We start from the raw sequence: 27368 nt of genomic DNA on the forward strand, positions 1-27368 counted from the left end.
AACCTCTAGGCATGGTTCATCATTAACCCCATTTCCCGCCCCTCTTCCCTCACTGGAGAATTGGGGTGGGGCTGAAAAATCCCAAGCTTATAATCATGGCTTAGTTTTTCTGGTGATTAGCCCGCATCCAGGAACCCACCCAGAGTCATCTCAGTAGAACAGAGATGCTCTCAAGGCTCTTCTCACTTAGGAACTTACAAGGGTTTCAGGAGCTCTGTGCCAGGGATGGGGTCAAAGACCAAATACATATTTCTTAACATAAATCACAATATCACAAAGATAAATTGATAGATGAATAAATAGATTGATGGGTAGATGATTGGTTGATAGATGATAGATAGATAGACATAGATTATCCCCATTTTACATCTGAGGAAACTGAGGCATGGAGAGATTAGTCAACTGCCCATGGTTTCACAGTAAATGGCAATTCATACTTAAGGTCATCTGCCTACTCAGCCACAGTTAATAGGAACAATCCGAAAGTGTTCAGCAGAATTCCTGAAAACCTGGACTGACAAATCTGAGAGTAAACAGCTGGTGCAAAATGACTGCACCAATGCTCAGGCCAAAATGAAAGCCGAGAAGCTCCTTCAGTGAGATGGCATTGGAAGAACAGGCTTGACTGACTCTGGGGTAATAGGTGGCATCTAGCTGGCACTGCAGATGGAGAATGGGAGCGTGGCACCTAATTGGTGCTCACAGTGTTAGTTGAATGAATGAATGAGTGAGTGGCTCAGTGGCTACCTTACACCCCATGAGGAGAGATGCTGATTTGTCCTCATTTGCTCTAAATGACAGGTTCGTGAAGTTAGTGCCTGAGAAGGACAGCACTGCCTCAGAGGCCCAGACAGGGCTTCCCCTGGATGATCCTGAGGGGCCAGGACAGCCAAAAGGAAAGGACCGCACGCAGTATGGCAGGGTAACCATCTGTGCCCCCCTCCCCCCACATCCACGGCTGCTGTTGCCCCCGGGGCTTGGGACCTCCCAGCACACACAGCACTGGGTGCGGGAAGAGGCTGGGGGGCACGACTCACCTTTATTGACCACCTACTATGTGCCAGGTAAGATTCCAGACACTTCATACTTCTTAATGTTCACAACCACCATAAACTCAGATGATGATGGCTCCATTTTAGGGATGAAGAAACTGAGTCCTTAAGGAGTTTAGAGATTTGTCTGTGTTGTCACAGCTAGCAAGTGACCACTCGGGACTCAAACTTAGGACAGTCTGAATCTGAAGTTTACAGTATTTCTTCTTTTCTATGCTTCTTTGTCCACCCATCCACTCCCTACCTATTCATTCATCCATCCATCCATTTTCCTTTCCACCCACCCATCTACTCAGGCTTCTATCTGTCTCACCCAGCTATCCAACTCTTCACTCACCCGGTCACCCACCCATCCATCCATGCTGCCATCCGTCTCTCCACCCAGCCTCTTACAGACCCACTCTTTTACTCTTCCACCCACCCATCTACCTGTTCACTCACCCATTCATCCACTCAACCATCCACCTACTCATCCACCCAGCAAACATTTTCAGAACTCCCACGTGTGCCAGACCATGTTTCTGCCTTGGTGGAGATTGCAGGCCAGTGGTGGTGGGGTTAGGAAACAATTAGGCTAATAAGAAAGGTGATATCAGGTAATGATAGATGCTATAAAGAAAAGTGATGAGATAGGGACCAACCAAGAGTCGGGGGCCTGCTTGGATAGGATGCTCTGAAGAGCGACATCTGATATCCCTGAAGGAGGTGAAGGAACCAGCCATGGAAAGAGCAGGGAAGAGCATTGCAGGCAGAGGGAACTGCCGGGGTCAAGGCCTTGAAGCGAGAAGAAGCCAGAGAGAAGGATCCCATGAGGCCGGCAGATAGTGCAGAGTGGGCGGGTGAGGTCAGAAGGTGTACCGAGGCTCGGAATTTCTTCTGAGAGCAAGAGAAAGTCAAGGGCAGGTCAGCAACAGCAATGGGGGTCAGGTGGCTGTTTGAACAAGTTCATTCTGGGTGCAGCTGCATGCAGAATTTCATATTTGTAGGAATTAGACCTTAAATAAATGACTGACCCACGCTGTGCCTGTTTCCCATCTCTCAAGGGGAAAATAGGAGGATGGAGACACGTGCCTGTCTGTAGTAGGTGTTCAGATAAGCACTCCCAACCCAGAAAGTGCCACCGCCTGTCCCGTTAAGGCTCCCACTGGCCACCTGGGAGCCATAGAGGAAGGGGGTCCTGAGACCGGGCGGGCCTGGGGGAGGTGGTGCTCCAGGCAGGAGGTACTGCATGGTGGTTCCATCTGCCTGTTGGCGTGTTTTGGGAGCCCCTGGCCCTTCCTGTCTCCCCCTGGGACGTCACTCTGCCCGCATCTCTCCTATGTGTGCTACAGGTGAAGGCTACCGTGTACCTGACCTACCTACGAGCAGTGGGCACCCCGCTCTGCCTGTACGCACTTTTCCTCTTCCTCTGCCAGCAAGTGGCCTCCTTCTGCCGTGGCTACTGGCTGAGCCTGTGGGCAGACGACCCCACCGTGGACGGGCAGCAGACTCACGCGGCCCTGCGGGGCTGGGTCTTCGGGCTCCTGGGCTGTCTCCAAGGTACCCCTCTCCATCCTCCAGCTGCACCCAAGAGTTCCTCGGGGCTGCCTCACCTACACACCCGGGCTCACCCTCTCTTTCCTGAGCATCTGTGCAACCGTCCTGGGTGCAAACACAGACCTGCATCCTTAAGCTGGGGCTGGGGAAGTCCCTACTTTTACAGACCCCTTAGAGTCTCTCCCAGCCTCATTGGCAAAGGCAGAATGTTGGCCCCCAGGTTTGGGGGCACCTGAGCACTTACGTGGGGCAGCAGGTCAGCTGGACTCTCCTTCCCCCAAGCAGAGGACCACTCCAAAGTCTGGCTGCTGGTGGCTTCCAGCACCCCTACATGGCTGCTGCTGCCCCACTCCCAACCCCCAGAGGAGGTGGATCCTGAACCACTTCCCCACCATCATTGCCCCCAACTTCTCTCTCTCTTTTTTTTTTTTTTAATAGCTTTATGTTTTGGGTTCACAGCAAAATTGAGCAGAAGGTATAGAAACATACCCCCCACCTCGGCATAAATATAGCCTAGGTCATTATCAACATCCCCCCTAGTGGTGCGTTTGTCACAGATAATGAACCTATATCCTAGCTACCTGAAGTCCACAGTTGTTTTTTTTTAACAGTCTTCTTCTTTTTTGGCGGGGGGTGGTGGTGGCTGTGCTTTGCCTCAGTCGAGGCACGTGGGATCTTTGATCTTCGTTTCAGCATGCAGGATCTTTAGCTGCAGCATGTGGGATCTAGTTCCGAGAGCAGGGATCCCCCCTGGGCCACCTGCATTGGGGGTGCGGAGTCTTAGCCATTGGACCAGGAGGGAAGTCCCCCGGAGTCCCCGGTTTTCATCAGGGTTCACTCTGAGAGTCGTACATCCCGTAGGCTTGGACAAATGCATAATGACATATATCCACCATTAGAGTGTCATACGGAATAGTTTCACTGCCCTACAATTATCTGCGCTCTACACGTCGACCTCTGTTTCATGGATCTGAGTGTCTGTGCTTTCACCCAATACCACACAGTCTTTTTTATTTTTCCTGAGTTCTATACCGTATTTTTCTTCCACATTTACTGATGTAGTTGACACGCAGCACTGTGATTTGACTTACATCATGAACTGATTACCACAATAAGTTTGGTGAACACCTGTCATCTCTGTATGAGATACAAAATGTTAAATAAACAATTTTTCCTTGTGATGAGAACTCTTAGGAGTTACTCTCTTAGCTTTCATATACAACATACATCAGTGTTAATTAGGGCTTCCAGGTGGCTCAGACGGTAAAGAAGATGCCTGAAATGCAGGAGGCCCAGGTTCGATCCCTGGGTCGGGAAGATCCCCTGGAGAAAGGAATGGCAACCCGCTCCAGTATGCTTGCCTGGAGAATCCCATGGACAGAGGAGCCTGGCGCGCTGCGGTCCATGGGGTTGCAAAGAGTTGGACACAACTGACTAACACTTTCACTTTCAGTGTTAATTATATTTAGCATGTTGCACATTACACCCCTAGTATTTACTTACCTAATAGCTAGAAGTTTGTACCTTTTGACCACATTTATCCAGTTCTCCCTCCCCCATACCTCACCTCTGGTGACCAGAAATCTGATATGAGTGTGCTTGTTTTGAAGTGTAATACATACAACGCTGCATTACTTCCTCTTCAGAGTTTGCACCTTTCCCTTACGGTACTGGTTGACTGTCGGTCTCATGCCAGTTTCCTGTTTAAATTCCACAGTAATTTGACATTTGTCTCCATTTCAAAATGATGACCACGGGAAGTCTTAGTTATGCTCTGTCACCATAGAAAGACAGTATATAATTATGGACAATATTACCTCACACTATATATTTCATGCCTCTTCACCCATTTATATCGTGAAGGGAAATTTGTCCCTTTTAGCCTCTCTGACCTATTTCTCTCCTCCCTCCTCTCCCCTCCCCTATAGCAACCTCCTGGTCTTCTCTCTGTATGTGTGACTCTGTTTAGCTATGTTTGTTTGTTTTGTTCTTTCGATTCCACATATAAGTCCAACTACACAGGATGTGTCTTTCTCTGTCATTTCATTTAGCACAATGCCTTCTAGGCCCATCCATGTTGTCCCAAATGGCAGGAGATTTCTTTTTGGCTGAGTCATATTCTGTTGTATATATACTACGTCTTATATATCCATTCATCTATCAGTGGGCACTTATGTTTCTTCCATATCTTGGCTTTTGTAAATCATACTGCAATGAGCATAGCGGTGCCTCTCTTTTCAAATTACTGTTTTCATTTTGGGGGAATAAATATCTAGACATGGACCTGCTGGATTGCATGGAAGTTCCACTTTTAATTTTTTGAGGACTCCCCATACAGTTTTCCATCATGGCCACACCAGTTTACATTCCCGTCTACAGCGCACAAGGGTTCTCTTTTCTCCACGCCCTCACCAACACTTGTTTTGTTGTCTTTTTGAGAACAGCTGACACTCTGACAGGTGTGAGATGATACCTCATTGTGGTTTGATTTACGTTTCCCTGATGACTAGTGATGGTGAGCATCTTTTTAAGCACCCATTGACCATCTGTATGTAGTATTTGAAAAAATGTCCATTCAGATTCTCCGTGCATTTTTTAATTGGCTGGTTTGGTTTTTTGACATTGAGTTGGATGAGTTCTTAGTATATTTTGGATATGAACTCCTTATCAGAAATATCATTTGCAAATAACTTCTCCCATTCAGTAGGCTAATTTTTCATTTTGTTGATAATTTACTTCACCGTGCAAAAGCTTTTTAGTTTAATGTAGTCATATGTTACTGAGAGAGGTTTTTGTTGTTTGGGGGGGGGGTTGTTTTTTTGTCACGAACAAGTGCTGGATTTTATAATCTCTTGCTGCCTCTATTGATATGATCATGTGATTTTTCTTCTTTAGTCTGCTCTGTAGTAGATTACATTAATTGATTTTTCAAATGTTGAGGCAGCTCTGCACATCTGGGATAAATTCCAGTTGGTCCTGATGTATAATTCATTTCATACATTGTCAGATTTCATTTGTTATTTTGTTGAGGATTTTTACTTGTCCATTCTTTAGAGACATTGGTCCATGTAGTTTTCTTGTAATGTCTGTCTGATTCTGGCTTTAGGGAATGCTGACCTCATAGAGTAAGTTAGGAAATATTCCCACTGCTTCAATCCTCTGAAAGAAATTCTAGAGAATCTGAGAAAGATTGTAGAGATTAATCTAATTTCTCCTTAAATATTTGTTAGAACTCAACGAGGAACTCACCTGAGCCTGGCACTTTCTGTTTTGGAAAGCTATTATCAATTCAGTTTCTCTAACAGTTTCTGAATAGGCCTACTTGGATTATTTCTTCTTGCATAAGTCTAGGTAGATTGTATCTATCAAGGAATTGGTCCATTTCTCCTAGGTTGTCAAATTTATAGGCATAGAGTTATTCATAGTATTCATTTATTATACTTTTAATATTCATGGGACCTGTAATGACATCCTTTTATTTAAAAGTTCAGATATTAGTAATTTGTCTCCTCTCTCTTTTTTCTTAGTCTGGCTATAAGCTTATCTTTTTTATCTTTTTTAAAAAACTTTTTATCTTTTCAAAGAACTTGGCTTTGTTTTCACTAATTTTCTTTATGATTTCCTGTTTTCCATTTCATTGATTTTTACTGTGCTTTTTATTGTTTGCTTTCTTCTGCTCATTTTGGATTCAGTTTTCTCTTCCTTCTAGTTTCCTAAGGTGAAAGCTCAGATGGTGAATTTTAGATCTTCCTTTTTTTCTAATATGTACTTATTCAGTACTATCAGCCTCTCACTAAGTCACTTCAGTCTGACTCTTTTGCCACCCTATGGGCTGGAGCCCCCCAGGTTCCTCTGTCCATGGGACTCTCCAGGCCAGAATACTGGAGTGGTAGCCATGCCCTCCTCCAAGGGATCTTCTCATCCAGGATCAAACCTGCATCTCTTATGTCTTCTGCATCGGCAGGAGGGTTCTTTAGCACTCGCACCACCTGGGAAGCCCCATTCAGTGCTACACATTTGTTTTAAGTACTGTTTTCACTACATCCTCCAAATTTGATAAGTTGTGTTCTTATTTTCATTTAGTTTAAAATATTTTAAAATGTCTCATGAGGTTTCTTCTTTGACCCATGTGTTACTTAGAAATGTGTTGTTGAATCTTCAAGTATTTGGGGATTTTCCAAGTATTTGTTGTTTCTGTGTGATTCCACTGCAGTCTGAGAATAGACATTGTAAAGTTTCTCCTCTTTTAAATTTCTGAAGGTGTAGTCTGTGGCCCAGAATGTGGCCTATCTTAGTGAATGTTTCATATGAACTTAGGGATCTGTGTTCTGCTGCCATTGGATGAAGTGATCTGTTGATGTTCATCATATCCAGTTGACTGATGGTGGTGTTGAGTTCATCTCTGTCCTTACTGATTTTCTGCCCACTGCGTCTGTCCTTTTCTTATAGAGAGGAGTTGAGGTCTCTAACTGATAATGGATGCATCTATTTCTCCTTGCAGTTCTACCAGTTTTTGCCTCACATATTTTGATGCCCTTTTGTTAGGCAGTACACATTAAGGATTGTTCTGTCTTCTTAAGAACTGACATGTTTATCATTATATAAAGCCCTCTTTATCCCTGATAGCTTTCCTTACTCTAAAGTCTGCTCTATTTGAAATTAATATAGCTACAAACTATATAGCTATAATGTACTAACTATATAAAACTATGTCTCAACCTAGTTTAAGCAGCAAGAGAACGTATTGGCTTATGTGACTGGAATCCATAGGTAACTAGCTTCAGGTATGGCTGGATCCAGAGGCTCAACAAATGCTAGAAGATTAGCTTCACTTTCTTCCTCTATGATAGCTTCCTGTGCAGGCAGGCAACCTGCTTTGGTGGTAAGATGGTATCTCACAGCTCCAGTCTGGCCACCTCAAAAAAGTGAGCACCTCTTCCCAAAAGTCCTAGCAAAGTCCCAGGTCTCACTCTTATTGGCCTGACTTGGGTCATGTGTTCGTCCCTGAACTAACTGCAGAGGTTTGGATTGTCCAGGGATGAAATTCTCCCTTCTCTAGAAACAGAGAGTGAAGTTAGCTCCATTCCAAGCACATAGGTGGGCTCTGGGAGGAAGTGGGTATATTGGTTTCCTAAGGCTGCCATGGGCTTCCCAAGGTGGCACTAATGGTAAAGAATCCACCTACCAATGCAAGAGACATGGGCTCGATCCCTGGGTCAGGAAGATCCCCTGGAGGAGGAAAGGGCAACTCACTCCAGTATTCTTGCCTGGACAGTCCCATGGACAGAGAAGCCTGGCAGCCTACGGTCCATGAGGTCGCAAAAGAGTCAGACACTACTAAGCGACTAAACGACAAGAACAACAGGGCTGCCATAAAACTGATGACCACAAGCTTGGTAGCTTGTATTCTCTCACAATTCTGAAGCCAGAAGTCCAAAGTGAGGGCGTCAGCAAAAATCGGTCCCTTTTGGAGGCTCTGAAGGAGAGACTGTCCCATGCCTTTCGCCTAGCTTCTGCCGGTCACCTGCCATCCTTGGCCTACCTGGGCTTGTGGTGCATCACTGACTCCACGTTCACAGCATCTTCTCTTCTTATCCAATGGCACCAGTCATTGGATTTAGCTGCTGCTGCTAAGTTGCTTCAGTCGTGTCTGACTCTGTGCGACCCCATAGATGGCAGCCCATGAGGCTCCCCCATCCCTGGGATTCTCCAGGCAAGAACACTGGAGTGGGTTGCCATTTCCTTCTCCAACGCATGAAAGTGAAAAGTGAAAGTGAAATCGCTCAGTCGTGTCCGACTCTTGGCGACGCCGTGGACTGCGGCCCACCAGGCTCCTCTGTCCATGGGATTTTCCAGGCAAGAGTGCTGAAGTGGGGCGCCATTGCCTTCTCCTCATTGGATTTAGACCCTGCCCTAAATCCAGGATAATTTTGTCTCAAGCTCATTCACTAAAAATATCTTCAGAGACTCTATTTCCAAATAAGGTCGCTTTCTGAGATTCCTGGTAGACATGAGTTTGGAGGGGGGACACTGTTCAACCCTCCACATGGTGGTTCCATCAAAGGATAATCAGGGTGGTCAGATCATAAGATAGCCACCACGGGGTGATGGGGTCCCCAGCCCTGATGCCCTGATGTCTCTGTCCCCAGCAATCGGGCTGTTTGCCTCCATGGCCACAGTGCTCCTCGGTGGGATCCAGGCATCGAGCCTGCTCTTCCGGGGGCTGCTGTGGGATGTGGCCCGGTCTCCTATTGGCTTCTTCGAGCGGACGCCCATTGGGAACCTGCTGAACCGCTTCTCCAAGGAGACGGACACAGTAGATGTGGACATCCCAGACAAACTCCGGTCTCTACTGATGTACGCCTTCGGACTCCTGGAGGTTGGGCTGGTGGTGACGGTGGCCACCCCACTGGCTGTCGTGGCCATCCTGCCGCTGCTCCTCCTCTATGCTGGGTTTCAGGTAAGGAGAGCTCAAGCAGGCTCCTGGGGTCATCCAACGTCACCGCTACCAGGCCCTGTCTCTGGACAGGACTCAGTGTAAGGGGTTCCACACAGCTGGACATCTAGGGGCCACCCCTAGAAGAATTCTCAGAGACAGAGACACCACAGTCTAACACTTACTCTCATCTCTTTCAAATGTTCACATCAAAGTTCTTCATGTCTAACTGTATCAGGCTGCTGCTGAAATCAGCTTCCTGTTCTCCAGTGATCAGGAAACCAAGGAGGCATTGCAAGCTCTTGAAGACTGTTGTATTAGGCTAGACTCTTTCAGTGGTTAAAACCAGAGACCAGCTGAAATTAGCTTAAACACAAGAACCGAATTCAATGACTTATGCTCCCAGGGTGTAGGGGATCAGCTGTTATCAGGGTGCTGTCGCGCCATATCACCCCTGAGTGGATCTCAAAGTGTGTTATTAGAAGAGAAGCATCGGTTTCACCTGGGAACTAGTTAGAAATACACCTTCTCAGGCCCCATCCAAGACCCCCTGATTCAGATACTATGGAGGTGGGGCCCAGAAATCTGGATTTTAAAGAACCTTCCAGATAATTCCAATCCATGCTAATATTTAAGACTCACTTATTCAGTTCTGCTTGGCCTAATTTTGCACACATGCCTTCTCCAGAGGGCCGGTCTGATGGCCCAGTGGCAACTCTGTACTTACAGCCTCCCACCTCAGCAACCCCAGCACAAGCAACCTTTCTCCAGCTCGGCAATCATACATCAGTTCCAGGGAAGATTCACATTGGCCCTTCATGGGGCATGTGTTCATCCTGAGCTCATCACTGTGACCAAAGGAATAGTTTACTTTGCCTGGCAGGGCTGTGTCATGTGACTACCTCCTTGATCAGATCTTATTATTGACAGCTAACCTCCCATCCCCTCAAGGAAATCAGAAGTAGAAAAAAACAACACGATAGCCAGACAATGTCCATGGTATCACTTCCCTCCACAACTATCCCAAGTCTCTTCTATGCCCTCTGGAGCTGGGAGAGGAACTGCTTTCTCTGTCTGAAGCTTTGGAGTTGGGCAGAGATGGATTTGAATCCAGGTCCTGGCACTTGTGTTCTGTAGAGGCTTGGACCACTTCTTAATCCCTCTGAGTCCCTGGTATTCTTACATATAGGCTGTGAACGATGCTTACTGCTTCTATATTCACGTCACTGCCCACCTCCAAATGCCCACCTCACCATGACCGAATACTGCAGTTCACCCTTGAACAACATGGAGATTAGAGGCACCAACCCTCCTTGCTATTGAAAATGTGCTTCCAGGTTACAGTCACTCCTCTGTATACACAGTTCCTTCATATCCACAGATTCAGCCAAGCATGGATTGTGTCATAGGTAGTATTTACTATTGAGATTTACTAAAAATCCGCAAATAAGTGACCTCATGCAGTTCAGACCCATGTTGTTCAAGAGTCAGCTGTATTTGGAAACAGCCTGGCATGCAGCCCGGTGATAACAAAGGCAGATTCCTCCCTCCCTGCCAGCTATACAACATGTCCAATGTCAAACCAGTTAACAACATATGTTGCGTGCATCACTGTGGTCCCAGCACCCGACATGTGATCCTCGAGTTAAGTGAATGCGTTCGGCTTGTCCAGCTGCCTTCCTTGCCTGTTGTGGCTTTGTTCCCGCAATGACTGGCCCTGCCTGAAGCAGTTGGTCTTGGAGCTGAGAATGAGGCATATACAACAAATTAGTGCTTTCTCCACCCTGGCTGTGCTTGAGACTCACTTGAAGGCTTTTTAAAAATTCCAAAGCCATGCTGATGATGCCAGAAATTCCGACTTAATAGTTCTGGGGTGAGGCACTGGGAGTTTTTGAAGCTTCCCAGGTGATTTTAAAACGACCCATGGAACTCTGATTCTGCAAGGACATTGGAGCCCAGAGAGGAGAGGCAACTGACCCAAGGTCACACAGCTGGCTGGTGACAATTCCCTCTGCTTCTCAGACTCTCTCTGTGTTTGTGACTTCTCTGCCGTCCCACTTCAGAGCCTATACGTGGCCAGCTCGTGCCAGCTCAGACGCCTGGAGTCAGCCAGATACTCGTATGTGTGTTCTCACGTGGCCGAGACATTCCAGGGTGGGCCAGTGGTCAGGGCCTTCCGGGTCCAGGGCCCCTTTGTGGCTCAGAATGACGCCCACATGGATGAAAGCCAGAGAGTCAGTTTCCCGCGGCTGGTGGCTGACAGGTAGGAAGGGGTCAGAGAAGCCCCTGTAATCCATCTGTGTCCTCTGAGAATGAGAGAATGTCATACTGTGTGGCTGGAGAGGTCAAGTGGCCTGCCCAGGGTCACACCGCGAGTCGAGGGTAAACAGAGCCTAGATCCCAGGGGTGCACAGGGCTCACACTATGAGCAGATGCACATTGGCCTGGGGGTTCCCCAACAGCAGGTGGGCAGGAGGTACAGATGTCAGAAAAAGGGCAGAACCCTCTGTTGCCTTGATGACAAAGGGGCTACATAAACATCTTCAGCCTTCTTCCAGTACTAAGCAAGAATAAGAACACCAGCTTTGAGCACAAACAGATACAGGTACAAATCCCAGCTCTCCAACTTGCTAGCTGGGTGATCTTGGGCATGTCACATAACCTCTCTGAGCCTTATTCGTTAAAGTGGGTTTGCACTCGTGGAGTGGCTGTTGAGATTAAACAAATATACTCATAGCTAATACTTGTAACGTGCTCACCACATACCCAGCACAGTCCTGAGCATCTTCTGTGGGTTAACTGATTTAATCCTTTTAGCAACGCCACCAGGCAGAGACTCTTTTACAGAGGATGACTCTTAGGCACAGAGAGATTTAGGAACTTTCCCAGAGCCACACAGCAAATATATAGTGGAATCAGAATTTGAATCCAGACAGTGTGATGCCAGAGTGTGGAGAAGGACAAGCACGTAGCAGATGTGAATTCAGTAAATGTCAGTTCCTCTCTTTTCTGCCCGGGTCCCCAGCCAGCTGGGGCTGTGAAGCTCTGTAGCTGTGGGTAGTGTCTCAACTCCATCTGCCTTCTGGGGAACCTGCCCTGGCCCCTTCCTGGGGTCCTAGCCTAGGGAGGAGGAACCTTACAAACATCTAGGAAGCACCTACTTTGTCCAGAGGTCAATGATTTCTGCACCATATATGGCGGGTGTATCTCATTTAACCCTCTCAACTGTAATAAGCCAGATATTATTTCATTCCACAGATGGGTAAGCTAGGGAGGAAAGAAGTGAAGGGACTCCCTCAAGGTCAGCCATCTAGGAAGTGGCAGACCCTCAATCAGGCAGATGTGGCTTCACATTGCTGTGTTTATTATGTGTGCGGACTGGGACCCTCTGAGCCCCCATGTCCTCATCTGTCCATTGGGGACAAGAGTCTCCCCACCATGGTGTTGTTAGGAGGACTAGGTGTTATGTGCAGTGAAACCCAGAGCTCCCTGAAGACAGGGTTTTTTTATCTCGTCCCCAGCATCTCCTGCATATGTGGCACACAGTAAGCGCCTAATACACAGCTGCTGAACGACTGAATAAACGAATGAATGGTAGCGCAGGAATGCAGTAAAAGGGGCGCGTCTTTCTTTAGCCGCTCGATGTCTATCTGTTGAGCACCCACTGCGTGCCGGATCCCGTGCTGGGCTCTTGGCGGGGACAGAGCCGTGAGCGAGACGGAGTTGCTGCCCTCGTGGAGCTCACGATCTGCTGGTAGAGGCCGACAGTCAAGGGCAGATTAGTTTAGTTTTCGAGAGTGATAGAAGGAAGGAGTGGTCTGAAGGGCTCTCCGAGGAGGTGATATCCAAGCTGACTTGTGTGAGGGTAGGATGTTGGTCAGGTGAAGATGGAGGTGGGGTTTAGGCAGGGGGAACACAGGGGATGTGGCTTGCCACAGCCCAGGGACAGAAAGCAGAGCTTACTTGAGCACCTACTGTGTGCTGGGTCCTGAGCTGGGCGCAGGCGAGACGAGGCAGCCTGGGCCTCCCCCACCCTCCGAGCTTGGGCGGGGCCTGGGTGTGAAGGAGATTGTAGCCAGGACCCTGTGGGCACTCCAGCTGGCACAGCTCTTGTGCCCAGGGAAGCAGGTGTCCCTCGAGAGGCCCCCACTGACCCCACTCTTACCTGTCCCTTCGCAGGTGGCTCGCTGCCAACCTGGAGCTGGTGGGGAACGGGCTGGTGTTCGCGGCCGCCATGTGCGCGGTGCTGAGCAAGGCCCACCTCAGCCCCGGCCTCGTGGGCTTCTCTGTCTCTGCCGCCCTCCAGGTACTCCAGACACCCCCCAACCTGGGCTCCGGGCTGTGGGCAGAGTGGACGCAGACCCCTGCCAGGGGGACCAAAGACCCGAGTCCAGTCTACCAACCATTGAGGAAAACACGGCTCTGCAAGAGCCTAGGCTGGACCTCGGGCAAGACTCTTCTTCCCTCCCGGAGCCTCAGTGTGCTCCTCTGAAAAACAGGCAGTAACCCCTTCCTTCCAGCTGTTGTAAAGATTCATTGAGATAACATATATAGAGTCCATTTCCAGCATGTTGTTAATGTTTTGTTAACTCTTAATAACAATATCTAGTGTCAGGTTATGACATCTGTAAAGGATGGCTTCCCTGGTGGCTCAGACAGTAAAGAATCCACCTGTAATGCAGGAGACCTGGGTTTGACCCCCGGGTCAGGAAGATCCCCTGGAGAAGGGAATGGCAACCCAGTCCAGTATTCTTTCCTGTAGAATCCCATGGACAGAGGAGCCTGGCGGGTTCTAGTCTGTGAATCACAAAAAGTTAGACACCGCTGAGCAACTAACACTTTCACTTTTTTCACTTCTAAGGGAAGAAAAAAAAAAACATATATATATATATAAACACACACTTGCATATGCAAGTGGCATTCACTGTGAATGAGACATTGTTCTAAGAGCTTTATAAACACTGGCTCATTCAGTCCCCCAGGTACTGTTATTGTCCTCATTCTACAGTTGAGGCAACTTAGCTTAAGGATGCACCAAGTAAGAGGAGGGAGCCTGCCTGACAGAAGGGTCCTTTTCTAGCGCGTGGTCCAGAGGCATCGCTGAGGAGGGGGCCTGAGATCTGCGACTCTTCAGTGGGATGATGGGGAAGGGAAGTGGAGAGTGGTCCTGGTGTGGCATCAGCAGGAGGAAAGGCCCTGGCATGGGAGGAGAGGTGCAACTGCTGTTAGCAGAACAGCATAAAAGGCGGTGTGGCTGGAGAGTGAGGGCAAGCTTAGAGGGAGAGGCTGGGAGGGCTGGGGGCAGGGCTGGCGCAGACAGAGCGAGTGGGCCCTGGTGAGGAGCTCAGTGAGGTTCCCGGTGTGACAGGAAATCCATGGAGGGAGTCCTCTCTGAATGGAAGTCAGCGGGCCTGGGCCCTGCTGGTGTCCTAGGGAGGGCTGTGAGCCCTCTCTGGTCCTGTCTCCCTACCTGCTTCAAGAAGGATTGGACAAGCTGATGTCTGAGGGCTCGTTTCTGGTCCACATACTCCAGTTTGACTAAAGGGAAAGAGGGGTCCTTGTGGCTACTGTCAAACTCTGCCCCCTCATCTGCCCTGCATCCCACCTCCCAGCCCCTGCCTCACCTACGGGGTGGTCTTGCTGAAGCTGTCCTCAGGGGTCTTTTCGCACCAGGTGACCCAGACGCTGCAGTGGGCCGTTCGCAGTTGGACAGACCTGGAGAGCAGCATTGTGTCGGTGGAGCGATTGAAGGACTATGCCCAAACGCCCAAGGAGGTGACGGGCGGGAGGTGGGGCGGGGGCAGCAGGTCCCATCTGAGCTTCACAGCACAGGACGGCGGACCCAGGTTGACATCTGCCGCCGGCTTCAGGGCCCCCACCGCTGTAGACCAGAGTCACAGCCCAGGTGGTAGTCATAGTTAAGAGGGTAGGGTCTGGAACAAGGTCAAATCCTGGTTCCTCTGCTTCCTAGCTGAGGCACAGCAGGGCACTCTGAATGACAGGGGGCCATGAGTAACAGCATGATAGTAACATGATGGCAACATTACAGAAGCATAGCAATAGCGTGATGGTAACATGATAGTTGGAGGCTTCTCTGGTGGTTCAGATGGTAAAGAATCTGCCTGCAGTGTGCGGGAAACTTGAGTTTGATCCCTGGATTGGGAAGATCCCCTGGAGAAGGAAATGGCAGCCTACTTCAGCATTCTTGCCTGGAGTATTCCATAGACAGAGGAGCCTGGCAGGCTGCAGTCCATGGGATTGGTTTTACTGAAACATAATTGGAGCATTGTAGGAGCAGAAGAGAAACACAGCAGCAGCCTAACAGTTCTGGGTGTACTAGGAGGTCATCCCACAATAAAGACTTCATACCGAGTCCAACACACTGTAAATGCTCAACCGCTCTCATTAGCCCCATTTCATGGATGGGAAAGTCAAGGCTCAAGAGAGTGGAGTGACCTGTTCAGGGTCACAGGAATAGCGTATGGCAGCATGAGTCTCCACACTGCACAGAGTTGCACTTTTCTTTAAGAAAAAAGGAGAGTATCTACCTCTATTAGTGAAAGAATATTACTTGACAATTAATACTGGCTAATAATAATAATTTAAAGAGTAGCAAACACCATTATAATTTTCAAAATACTCATTATTTGTTTTTAGCCTTGCTATAGTCTATGCCCCCTAAGAACTCTATAGAATAGCAATAAATATGCCCATTTTATGGGGCTTCCCAGGTGGCACTACTAGGTAAAGAATCCACCTGGCAGTGCAGGAGACATGATTGACATGGATTTGATCCCTGGGTTGGGACGCTCCCCTGAAGGAGGGCATGGCAACCCACTCCAGTGTTCTTGCCTGGAGAACCCCATAGACAGAGGAGCCTGGCGGGCTATAGTCTGTGGGGTCCCAAAGAGTCAGATGTGACTAAAGTACTTAGCATGCATGCCGATTTTACAGAAGAGGTAACTGAGGATCAGAGAGGTAGGCCATTTCATGAGAAGCCTGGAGAAATGCTCCCCTGACCCACTGTCCCCTCCTGCCTCAGGCTCCCTGGAAGCCGCTTACCTGTGCAGCCCACCCACCCTGGCCTTGTAGGGGGCAGATTGAGTTCCGGGATTTTGGGCTGAGATACCGACCCGAGCTCCCACTGGCTGTGCGGGGCGTGTCCTTCAGGATCAACGCAGGAGAGAAGGTGAGCGGCTCACCTACAACTTCCTCTTCGTGGTGGCCAGGCTGGGCATCACCCCAGGGCCCCGGTGCTTAGCACCAGCTCCTTCCTTCACTCCCCCACCTCAGGTCCCCAGTCTCCAGACCCCCCACTCCCTTGATGGGACTTACCATCTTCCCCAGACCAACTTCCTTCTCAGTGAAACCACTCACCTTCTTGATGTCTCAGATAATGAAGCATCTCCCCAACTTCTTTCTTTTTCCTCTGTCATTAGTTGAACACCTACTATGTGCTGGGTGCTGTGCTGAATGTCCACATATTATCCAGTCTGCATGGGCTCCGTTTCTGGCTTTGCTATGGCTGACCTTGGGCAAGTCACGGCATGCTTTGGTCTCAGTTTTCTCCTCTGTAATAATGGGAATAATAATGGCAACCTCCTAGAGCTGTTGAGAAATTGAACTGGGTTAATACATAGAAACTGAATGGAGCAGTGCCTACCTGGCACATAGCAAGTGCTATAAAAGTGTTCACCAGTTCTTTTTTAGTCATGATTATTTGCACTTTCACTCCAACATCAAGCCTAGCATCATTTTATTTACATATGCCTAGTCAGGAGAAGGAAATGGCAACCCACTCCAGTGTTCTTGCCTGGAGAATCCCAGGGACGGGGGAGCCTGGTGGGCTGCCGTCTACGGGGTCGCACAGAGTCGGACACGACTGAAGCGACTTAGCAGCAGCAGCAGCAGCAGTCAGGCTGCTTCACTGAATCCCTGAATCCTTCTCTACCCTCCCCACACAACGGTACTTCCTCTCTGCCCTCCCCCCACTGCTCCAGGCCCCCCAACCTCCTGTTTCACAACCTCCAGCCTGTTTTCCTGTGATCTTGATTTGAGCATGTCATTTCCCTGCTCCAGACCTCCCTCCCTCCTCACGTTCTTCCAGTAAAACCCAAACTTGTGAGCTTGGCATGCAAGGCCCTACCCAGCTACCCACTTCACTCACTGTCCGACAAGGGATTAGGCACCATTTGTGGAGCAGCGGCCTCTAGACCAGATGCACACACGGCGGTGCCCTCGGAGAGGTTGCAGCCGAGTACTTGGTATCATTCAGCTGGAATCTTCGCCCTCCCTGAACTCCTGCTTATCCTTCAAGATTCCGCTCAAGTATCTCCTCCTCCATGAAGCCTTCTCTGATCAACCTCCATCCCAGGCAACATGAACAGCAGCTCCATGCTTGCCTCCATTGCTGCAGGGCCAGAGCTTGACTATAGAGAGGGCTTGTTCATCATACTGTGTTAAAATTAAGTTTACTCAAGGGCGCTATTTCCAAGACCAGATGGTGAGCCCTTTGGAGCAGGGACTCCTTAATTTCTGTATTCCTGGTGCCTTAAAGAGTGCCTGTCATACAGTGGGTGACACAGATGCTTCATTCATTTATTAAACCGTGTTGATCCCCCACAAAATGTCAAGGAAGGATGGGGGATGGATTAAAAGATGGGCAGGTAGATGGAAGGATGAAGGATGGATGGCTGGGGTTGGGGGCTGGATGGAAGGAAGGAAGAGGCATGGATGGAAGGATGGATGGATGGATGGATAGGGTGGAGTGAAAGAGACAGAAGGAAGGAGTATGCATGAAGGTTGGTGTGTGGAAGGAAGGATGGACAGATGAAAGGATCAGAGTGTAGCTGGAAGGAAGGGTGAGGGAGGGAGGGGTAGGAGGAAGGGGCACTGAGAGAAGGATGGGACATAGATGACATGGGATGGAAGGGAAGGTGAGAATGATGGAGTGGTGTGGATGAAAGGATAGGGAAGGATGAAGGAGCAGAAGGAAGGGTGGGGAAATGAATGAAAAGATGGGAGAGATATATCAGGATGAGGGAAAGATAGAGAAGAATGCAGACAGATGGTTGGACGGATTGATGAATGGATTACATGGACAGGTGGGCAGATGGAAGGACAGATGGGCAGATAGAAGGATGGATGCACAAAGGATGATGGATAGATGGATGGATCTTGGGTGCAGGGTAAACATCTAGCAAAGACATGTCCAGGAACCCTCTGTGGCCTCCCTTCTGGCCAGGCCTGTTTGGAACAGACCATGCCATCCCATCCCCTGGCAGGTGGGCATTGTTGGCAGGACAGGGGCCGGAAAGTCCTCCCTGGCTGGGGGCCTGCTGCGGCTCGTGGAGGCAGCTGAGGGCGGGATCTGGATCGACGGGGTCCCCATCGCCCAAGTGGGGCTGCACACGTTGCGGTCCAGGGTCACCATCATCCCCCAGGTGAGGCCTGGGGAGGGGTGGGCAGAGGTGGGAGGGGTGGGCAGAGGTGGGAGGAGTGGGCACAGATGGGAGGAGTGGGCAGAGGTGGGAGGGGTGGGCAGAGGTGGGAGGAGTGGGCAGAGGTGGGAGGGGTGGGCACAGATGGGAGGAGTGGGCAGAGGCGGGAGGGGTGGGCACAGATGGGAGGGGTGACTGGGCCCAGTTCTGACTCGCTGTCCCTCCTGGCCAGGACCCCACCTTGTTCCCTGGCTCTCTGCGAATGAACCTCGACATGCTACATGAGCACACGGATGAAGCCATCTGGGAGGTCTTGGAGACGGTGCAGCTCAGAGCCACGGTGGCCAGCCTGCCTGGCCAGCTGCACTACGAGTGTACCGACCAAGGCGACAACCTGAGGTAGGGTCGCCCCAGCCAGCCAAAAGCTCTGTGAGGTGCTGGGGGAGAGGCAGGTGTGGCCAATGTCCCCCCCCCCTCCAGGGTAATATGCCCTGGAAGTCGTCTCCATAGGATTATCATATAGGATTATCAGCCCTGTTCTGTTTGTAACCTCAGTACAAATCCCATCCCTCATAAGCAATTCTAACTCCAACACAATCTCCGAGTATCAAGCTTCTTTTTCCTAAAGTTGTTTCTAAATTTATTTGGTGTCAAAAGCCAACCTCTACTGACACAAGGCAATTTATGTCTTTATTTTTCTCACTGGGGTTGTTAAGTAATATATGATGTATGCCTTTAAAAGCTTTAAGAAATTGTAGTAAAATACACATAGCATAAAATTTACCATCTTAACCATGTTTTAGTGTTCAGTTCTGCAGAGTTAAGTACATTTACAGCATTGTGCCTCCAGAATTTTTTCATTTTGTGAAATGGAAACTCTATAGCCGTTAAACGGCAATTCTCTATTTGTCCCTCCCTCCAGCCCCCTTTAACTTTGTTTCACTGGGTTTGACAATTCTTGGTACTTCATTTAAGGATATTGGGTCAGTTCTTCTCCCTCGGTTCTTGTCTTGTCATAGCAAAGGATTGAAATGACAGACCAGGACGGCTCAACCAGGCAGGATTTATTAAGCAAGCAGTACTCTCTTGAGAGGAGAAAGCAGACCAACCCCCGTAGGAAGGGTCTTGTCTCAGTTTTCCTTTTTATATCTCTTGTTACTTCCTCTTTGGTGGTTCCTGGGGCTTGATTGGTTGTGCCCCATGCAAATGAGTCATAAGCCCAAAACCAATCAGGGAAGGGGTCGTGTCTTCCCTCTGGGCTCCAATTTTTATGCAAATGAAGCATAAGCCGAGACCAATCAGGGCAGGGGTTGAGAGGAGGATGTTGTGCAAATGTAAATGAGGCATGAACTCGGCAGGTCCAATCAGGGAAAGAAGTGTGAGTATGTTCTCCCATTGTCATTTTGGACCACCATTTGGGGCCGTTTCCCTATTTTAACTACCTAGCAAGTAGAATATTATAGAACTTGTCTTCCTGTGACTAGCTTATCACACATAACATACTGTCCTCCAGGTTCACCCATGATGTAACAAGTGCCAGATTTCCTCCTTTTTTAAAGGTTGAATAATATTCTGTTGTATGGATAGATCACATTTTTCTTATCCATTTATCCATTGATGGGTGCTTGGGTTGTTTGAACATTTTGGCTACTGTCAATAGTGCTGCTGTGAACATAGATGTGCAGGTGTATCCCTTTTTAAAACTCAAGACATTCTGGGTTCTTCAACCCTTACCCATGGGTAAGAGCCCATGGGTGGTAAGGCCCCATGGGTGGTAATGGGAGTAGAGGGGGAGCAGAGCTTGGTGGCCAAGAGCATAGACATAGTGGAGGACCTTGGGCAAGTTATTTAATCACCTGTGTTTCAGTTTCCTCATCTGCAAAATGGGAATAATAATTAGAACCTGCCTACCCGTGAAAGGATTGAACAATACATGTAAAGTTGTTGACACAGTGCCTGGTGTGTAAGAAATATTCATTTCACTATTCATTTTAATCCTCAAAGCTACAGTCTCACTAATCCCATTTTACAGAGTTGGAATCTGGGGCTTCAGACTTACCAACTTACCTGGCTCATAAGTGGTGAGTCTGGAGCAAGGTCCAGGCATCTGACACCCACCAGGCCAGTCAGTCCAGGTTCCCTAAAGGGTTTACTCGAAGCAGAAGCTGAACATGGCAGGAAATAGCCCCTCAAAGACCCTTGAGCCTCCAGGCTCTGGGAGCTCAGTGACTGCGTGTCCTTGACCCTCAACTTCCTCATCTGTAATTGGGGTAAAAGAAGGACTTACTCTGTGATGATCACGGCTTTTCCATGACTTAGCTTGTCCTTACAACCTAGTGAGGAAGGATTCTGTAATATAACCCCCACCTTTGTGGTCTCCATGAGATGAGTCAGTATCCACCAGCACACGGGATGTGTCTGGCACACAGTGAAGACCATAGCATAGAGATAGAAATAGCCATTCCACAGATGGGGAGACTGAGGCACAGAGGCTTTGTATGACTTGCCTAATGTCACTCTGCTCGAAAAAGGCACGGTGAGGATTCCTATCAGCTCTGTAGACAGGGGACCCGCAAGTAGGGACACACATCCCTCGCTCCTGTGGCTCCCATAGGAGTGGGGGCACATTTGTGGGCACGTCCTGCAGGTCAGGCCCGAGGTGCAGACATCTGGCCTGACTGTCCCACTCATTCCCAGCGTGGGCCAGAAGCAGCTCCTGTGTCTGGCACGTGCCCTTCTCCGGAAAACCCAGATCCTCATTCTGGACGAGGCCACGGCTGCTGTGGACCCAGGGACAGAGCGCCAGATGCAGGCCGCCCTGGGGAGCTGGTTTGCGCAGTGCACAGTACTGCTCATTGCCCACCGCCTGCGCTCCGTGCTGGACTGTGCCAGGTAAGCCTCCCTCCCCTCCATCCTACTCCATGTAGCTGGCACTCCTGCAAGCAGAGGAAGGCATCAGGGTTTAGAGCTGGAAGGGCTCTGGAATACATTATCAAGTGCCCATTGTACAGATGGCAAGACTGATGCCCACAAGGGAAGGATGAGCCTGAGGACACATGTCCAGCAGATGCTTCCAACTGGGTCATCAGGGTCAAGAAGCTGCATGGAAGGCCAGACTCAGAGCAGACATGCTCGGCCTTCAGAGCAACTGAGTCCGTGGGCTGGAATCTAAGGAGCTGCCTGTCTCTTTCTCCCCTGCAGGGTTCTGGTCATGGACGAGGGGCAGGTGGCAGAGAGTGGCAGCCCGGCCCAGCTGCTGGCCCAGAAGGGCCTGTTTTACAGGCTGGCACAGGAGTCAGGCCTGGTCTGAGTGTGGCCCCTCGATCCTCCTCTGGCCCCACCAACCTGGAGACTCTGCCAAGCCCTGGAGACATGCTGACTTGGGGTCATCAATGGCCCCATGGAATTGAGTCTAGACTCCTTTCTACTCTCTGGGAGGAGAAAGTGCCATATCATCCCAGAGCCAGGAGGACAGAGCCACCCCAAAGTTGGCCTGATCAGGGCCCATCCAACCCCTTCTATCCCAGATCCAAAGTCAACAGCAGCTGTCTGCCCTGGCTGCCCCCTGAACTCAACCAGGGACCCCCAAACGTCTGTGCCCAGGCTCCACCACAGACCAGTGAAATCAGAATCCCTGGGACTGGAGCAATGGTGTGTGTACCTTTTACAGAGTACCCCTTCTATTTTGAGATGATTGCAGATTGACAAGCAGTTAAAAACAAAATAGTCCAGAGAGCTCCTGTATACCCCTTCCCCACTAATAGTAACATCTTTGTTTTTTAAGTATAGCTGATTGACAATGTTGTGATAATTACTACTGTATAGCAAAGTGATGATACATATATTTTTAATACTTTTCCCTTATGATTATAGGATATTAAGTATAGTTTCCTGTGCTATATATACATCATAAAAGTCATAAAATATGACTATTTTAACAATATTAATTCTTCCAGTTCAAGAGCATGGAGTATCTATTTCTTTGAACCATCTTTGTGGTTGTTATCATTCACTCACTCAGTCGTGTCAGACTCTTTGCAACCCCAGGCAGCACGCCAGGCTTCTCCGTCCTTCACTGTGTCCCAGAGTTTGCTCCAATTCATGTCCATCGAGTGAGTAATGCTTTCCAGCCATCTCATCCTCTGCTGCCTCCTTCTCCTTTTGCCTTCAATCTTTCCCAACATCAGGGTCTTTTCTAAAGAGTTGGCTCTTAAAATCAGGTGGCCAAAGTATTGGAGCTTCAGCATCTGTCCTTCCAATGAATATTCAGAATTGATTTCCAATTAGGATAGACTGGTTTGTTGATCTCCAAGGGATTCTCAAGTCTTCTCCAGCACCACAAATTCCTTTTATTAATATCTTAGAGTTCTCAGCAATATGTCTTTTACCTCCTTAGGTTTATTCCTAAGTATTTTATTTGGGGGGGTTGCAATTTTGAAAGTTTTTTTTTACTTTCCCTTTCTGACATTTCATTGTTGGTGTAAAAAAATGCAACCGATTTCTCTGTTAAGCTTGTATCCTGCTATCTTGCTGAATTTCTCAGTTCTAGTAGGTTTTGTGCGAGTCTTTAGGGTTTTCTATATATAGTAGCGTATCATCTGCGTATAATGACGATTTTACCTCTTCCCTCCCAGTTTGGATTCATCTTGTCTGATTGCTGTGAATAGGCCTCCCAGTACTATCTTGAACGGAAGTAAGAGTGGGCATCCTTGTCTTATTCTGGACTTTAGCAGAGAGGCTCTCAAAGTACTCTGAGCTGTGGACTTGTCATAAATGACTTTTATTATCTTGAGATATGTTCCCTCAGTACCCACTTTGCTAAGACTTTTTCTCATGAATGGCATTTTGTCAGATGCTTTTTCTGCATCTGTTGAGGTGCTTATGTGGTTTTTATCTTTTGTTTACGTGGTGTATCACATTGGTTTTGTGTGTTGAACCATCCTTGTGAATTTAGGATAAACCCCACTTGGTTGTGGTGTATGATCTTTTTATGTGTTGTTGGATTCAGTTTATTTATATCTTGTTGAGAATTTTTGCATCTATATTCACCAAAGATGTTGGCCCATAATTTTCTTTTTTGGTGGTGTCTGTCTGGTTTTGGTTATCAGGGTGATGGTGGCTTCCTAGAATGTCTTTGAGTGTTCCCTCCTCTTCGGTTCTTTGGAAGAGCTTGAGAAGGATAGGTATGGTATGTTTGATAGCATTCACCTATGAAGCCAACAGTAACGTCTTAAAAAACAATAGCTCAATATCACAACCAGGAAATTGACACTGGTACAGCCCACAGATCCTGTTCAGATCCCCAGTTTTACTTGTACTCACTGTGTATGTGTTTACTTTCTATGCAATGGCATCACCCATACAACTTCCTGCACCTGCCACAGTTGGGATGCTGCCCGCGTCCATCTCCACATGGACCCCTCAACCGCGCCTGCCTCCCTCCCACCCCCACAGTCACTGGTCCAGCCCATGTGATTCCAGTGTGTAGCCAGGACTGAGGACCACTGCTTCAGCCTCATCCTTGAGCTCCTGGGAGTATCTTGTCTGAACAGATGCACAAACCACAACCCACACAAGGGACGGCCCTCTCCAGGCACAAACCCAGCACGCAGTTCAGTTCCAAAACCGAGACGCGAGGAGCCAGGTCTTCTGGGCCTCACCGGGAGAATTTGCTCAGGACTTGGAGTTTCATCCATTTGTTTATCAAAGACCGAGTTCTGCCCCAGCAGCAGTTGGAACACCCAGGGAATTTCTGGTCACACTTCTGCCTACCAGGTGCCGGGGCGGGGGGGCGGGGGGGGAGATGCTGTTGGAAAGCCAAGGTCAGGGACGTCCTGTGCCCCTGTGCAGGATGGTCAGCGATATCCCTGGCCTCCACCCACTCGAAGCCACTAGCACCCTCTCCTCTAGCTGTGATGAAACAGTGTCTGCCCACTGAGTCACTGATCCCCGCCATCAACAATGCACCGATACCTGGGCACCGTGGTAGTGAGTCAGAGGAGCCTGTTGACACCCACCTACTTGTCCGGACACAGCCTGCCGTGTCCCACCCAGCTCGAGGTGTCCGTCCTGACCTGGGATTTTCAGCCCAGAGTAATCTAAACCCAGCTGCTACCTCCCGCTTTTCCAGATGTGACCAGAAGTTCATTTTGATAACTTCAAAATGGGTTGGGTGTTGTCATCTCTTGCCTGCCCGTCATGCCAGCCAAATGTCGTCATCACTAGTGATTTTGCCCCATTCTGCAGATAAAGAAACTGAGGCTCGGGGAGTGGATATGACCTGGCAAGGGCCCCCCAGCTGGGAAGTGGCAGAGCGGGCATCTACCCTGGGCCTGATGCCAAAGTCCACGTCATCTCAGGCGGGTGTCCATCCAACTGCAAGATGCGGCGACATGCGGCAAAGGACCAGACACAGCGCTGCTTGTGTCTCTGCCTGGAGCTGAGCCACCTGCCACCCCGGGAGAGCCCCCATGGGCAGCAGCTGTGTGGTTGGCACCCTCCCTTGGGGTCGTTCCAGGGCCACAAGAGCCTCCTTCATGGAGGGAAGTGTTTTGCCAGGAAGCAGAGTGTGGGCCATGGAGCCAGCACCCCGAAAGCCTGCTGACAAGGCTGCTGTCTGGCGCACCCCACGGCTCCTTGGACACCAGCCCATTGGCCACCCGGGCCATTAATCCCCCTGCCGTGGGTCCTGCCAGCAGCGCCTGGCTGGCAGGCGGAGACAGTGAAGAGCCAGAAAAGCCACATACAGGCCTTCTTTGGTCAGTGCCTCTCAGTAGGTCCTTTAACCTCACCTGAGTCCCACTGGTCACTGCCAGCAGAGCCAGGCTCTAAATGCCTGTTGCCCAGTTAATCCTCACAACTGGAAAGGGAAGTTATGTCACCCTGCGCCTTCCTAGGATGCTTTGCTGAGGAAGGTAGTATTATGAGGCCCCTTTTACAGGTGAGCAAAACAGAGCACTAAGCAGAGATTTGAATCCAGGCAAGCTGGCTCCAGAGCCCACAACTGAAGTACTGTGCCACACCACTCCTTGCACATTTCTCTAACATCAGCTCACGGATAACAGCTAAATTCCACTCCAGAACCACCACCCCCCCACCCCCGAGGGAAAAGGATCTTTTTCTTCTTGGGCCGAGATGGGAGATTGGTGCATCTGTGTTGGCTGTGCTCTCCCTGGCCCCAGCACGGTACACAGCACATAGGAGGGGTCAACATTTACCTACTGTATGGATGGATGGATGGAGGGAGAGATGGACAGGTGGATGGACGGACAGACGCATGAATGCACGAACGGCACCACCATGTATGAAGGCATCCTAAGGGTCAGGCATATGCTGGGTGCTTTACCCCAATCAGTGTTCACCCTCACAGCCACTTGGTCAGGTGGATACGAGGATCCCAGATCTACCAGTGAGGCCGTGACTCCAGAAGGGCAAGTTCTAGGGCCCCAGTGACTCCACTCTGGGCTCAGGCCCGGTTCAGAGAACGTGGTCACTGAGCACGTGTCCTATGCCCTGCTCTAGAGGTGGGCGTTCAGCAAGGAACAGACAGCCCTGCTCGCACGGAGCTGCCACTGTCAAACAGGGAAGAGAGCAGGGGACGCCAGCAGCTGGGGGAAGAGGGAGGACCCTGAGGTTGGAAGAACAGCAGCGAGGTGAGCAGGCGGGTGAGCCTGGGGCTCCTCTCCGGCCCAGTTCCCCTCCCAGAGGACAACTGTGCAACGCGCTGAGTCCAGACCTGACACGCAGCAGGTGCACAACCAAGCTTGGTCCCCCTTCTTCCACGGCACTGGGGTGCTCATCTGGAAGGGCAGGTGTGCAGGGCCCCCTCCTCCCCTTCCTCAGGCTGCACCCACACCTCTTCATGAACCGGGTGAACTTCAACCACAACGTCCCCACAGGCACATGCAGGTCCCATGGCCACTGACCTGGGATCTTAACACTCAGCATCAGGCCCTGAGACAAACACACGCACATCTAAAACCGACCAGGCTCTCCTACGTGCCTCTCATTCTAAGGGTGATAACCTCACAGCTGCTTTTCCTTGAGCATCTTTACCCCCCGCCCCCCAGCCCCTCCGGCAAGGCAGCCTGGAGGGAGAGGGACACCGTCGTGCAGGGGTGGGGGGAATGCGTTCCACTGGAAGGCAGATTCTTAACCGCAGGACCACCAGGGAAGCTCCCAAGGGAAATTCTTGCCACACGTGATGCTTGCCTTGCCTGTGTCTTAGAACCCAACCTGGGCCATGCACATAACACCCACATCAGTGCTCATCTTCATAGCAAGCCCAGGAGGCAGGTATGATCAGCCCCATTTTACAGATGAGGCAACTGAGGAAGAAAGACTAAGTGACTTGCCCAGGGTCACACAGCCTGCAGAGGATGAGGGCAGGACTCAAGTCCGTCCACCATGCCACGCTGAGTCCCCACCAGATTCTTAACCTCTAGGTTCCCAATTCCAAGAGCTCCCGCTAGAAACAACATGCTTGCCAAGAAGAAAGGACAGCAGCAGACGAGAAGTGCCCCATCCTGACTCTTGGAGAGAGAGCAGATATCCTCGACAGAAAGAAAATGGAACAGTCGTTTAGAAAGAAATAAAATTTTTTACTGCAAATTATTTGCAAATGTTCACGTTTCCAGTGTTAAGTCATTACAAAAAGATCCCCAAGAAACACTTGGTTTATCTAATGTGAAAGAATGGTTTAACTTACAAAAAATAAATATATATTTTCACCTAAAAGGAGAAAGATGCTTCTCTGGTTTGAAGTCAGCAATGTAATTCACATAGCGAGCATGAATAGCAACCTCTCTCTGCTTTTGGCATCTCACTTTGGTCTCCAATTGAGGGACCTACAGGACTGAGAAGACAGCCCCCAACCTCCAGATGCTGGACCTACCTGGCCATTCC

At 49.5% G+C, this 27368-nt stretch overlaps 1 protein-coding gene across 2 annotated transcripts in view; it reads left to right on the forward strand.

Moving 5' to 3' along the window:
• Positions 1 to 23592, forward strand: part of ABCC6 (ATP binding cassette subfamily C member 6) — a 66924-nt gene extending 43332 nt beyond the window's left edge. For both annotated transcript variants that reach the window (XM_068966979.1, XM_068966980.1), the window contains 11 exons: positions 802 to 922; positions 2384 to 2591; positions 8738 to 9048; positions 11088 to 11287; positions 13204 to 13330; positions 14698 to 14799; positions 16067 to 16213; positions 18309 to 18467; positions 18697 to 18863; positions 21162 to 21356; positions 21666 to 23592. In XM_068966979.1, the coding sequence (XP_068823080.1) occupies positions 802 to 922; positions 2384 to 2591; positions 8738 to 9048; positions 11088 to 11287; positions 13204 to 13330; positions 14698 to 14799; positions 16067 to 16213; positions 18309 to 18467; positions 18697 to 18863; positions 21162 to 21356; positions 21666 to 21774 (1846 nt within the window). In that variant the 3' untranslated portion in view covers positions 21775 to 23592. The remainder of the gene's footprint in view (positions 1 to 801; positions 923 to 2383; positions 2592 to 8737; positions 9049 to 11087; positions 11288 to 13203; positions 13331 to 14697; positions 14800 to 16066; positions 16214 to 18308; positions 18468 to 18696; positions 18864 to 21161; positions 21357 to 21665) is intronic.
• The last annotated feature ends 3776 nt before the right edge of the window (positions 23593 to 27368 follow it).

This window comes from Capricornis sumatraensis, chromosome 3 (assembly GCF_032405125.1).
Source record: "Capricornis sumatraensis isolate serow.1 chromosome 3, serow.2, whole genome shotgun sequence".
Lineage (NCBI taxonomy): Eukaryota > Metazoa > Chordata > Mammalia > Artiodactyla > Bovidae > Capricornis > Capricornis sumatraensis.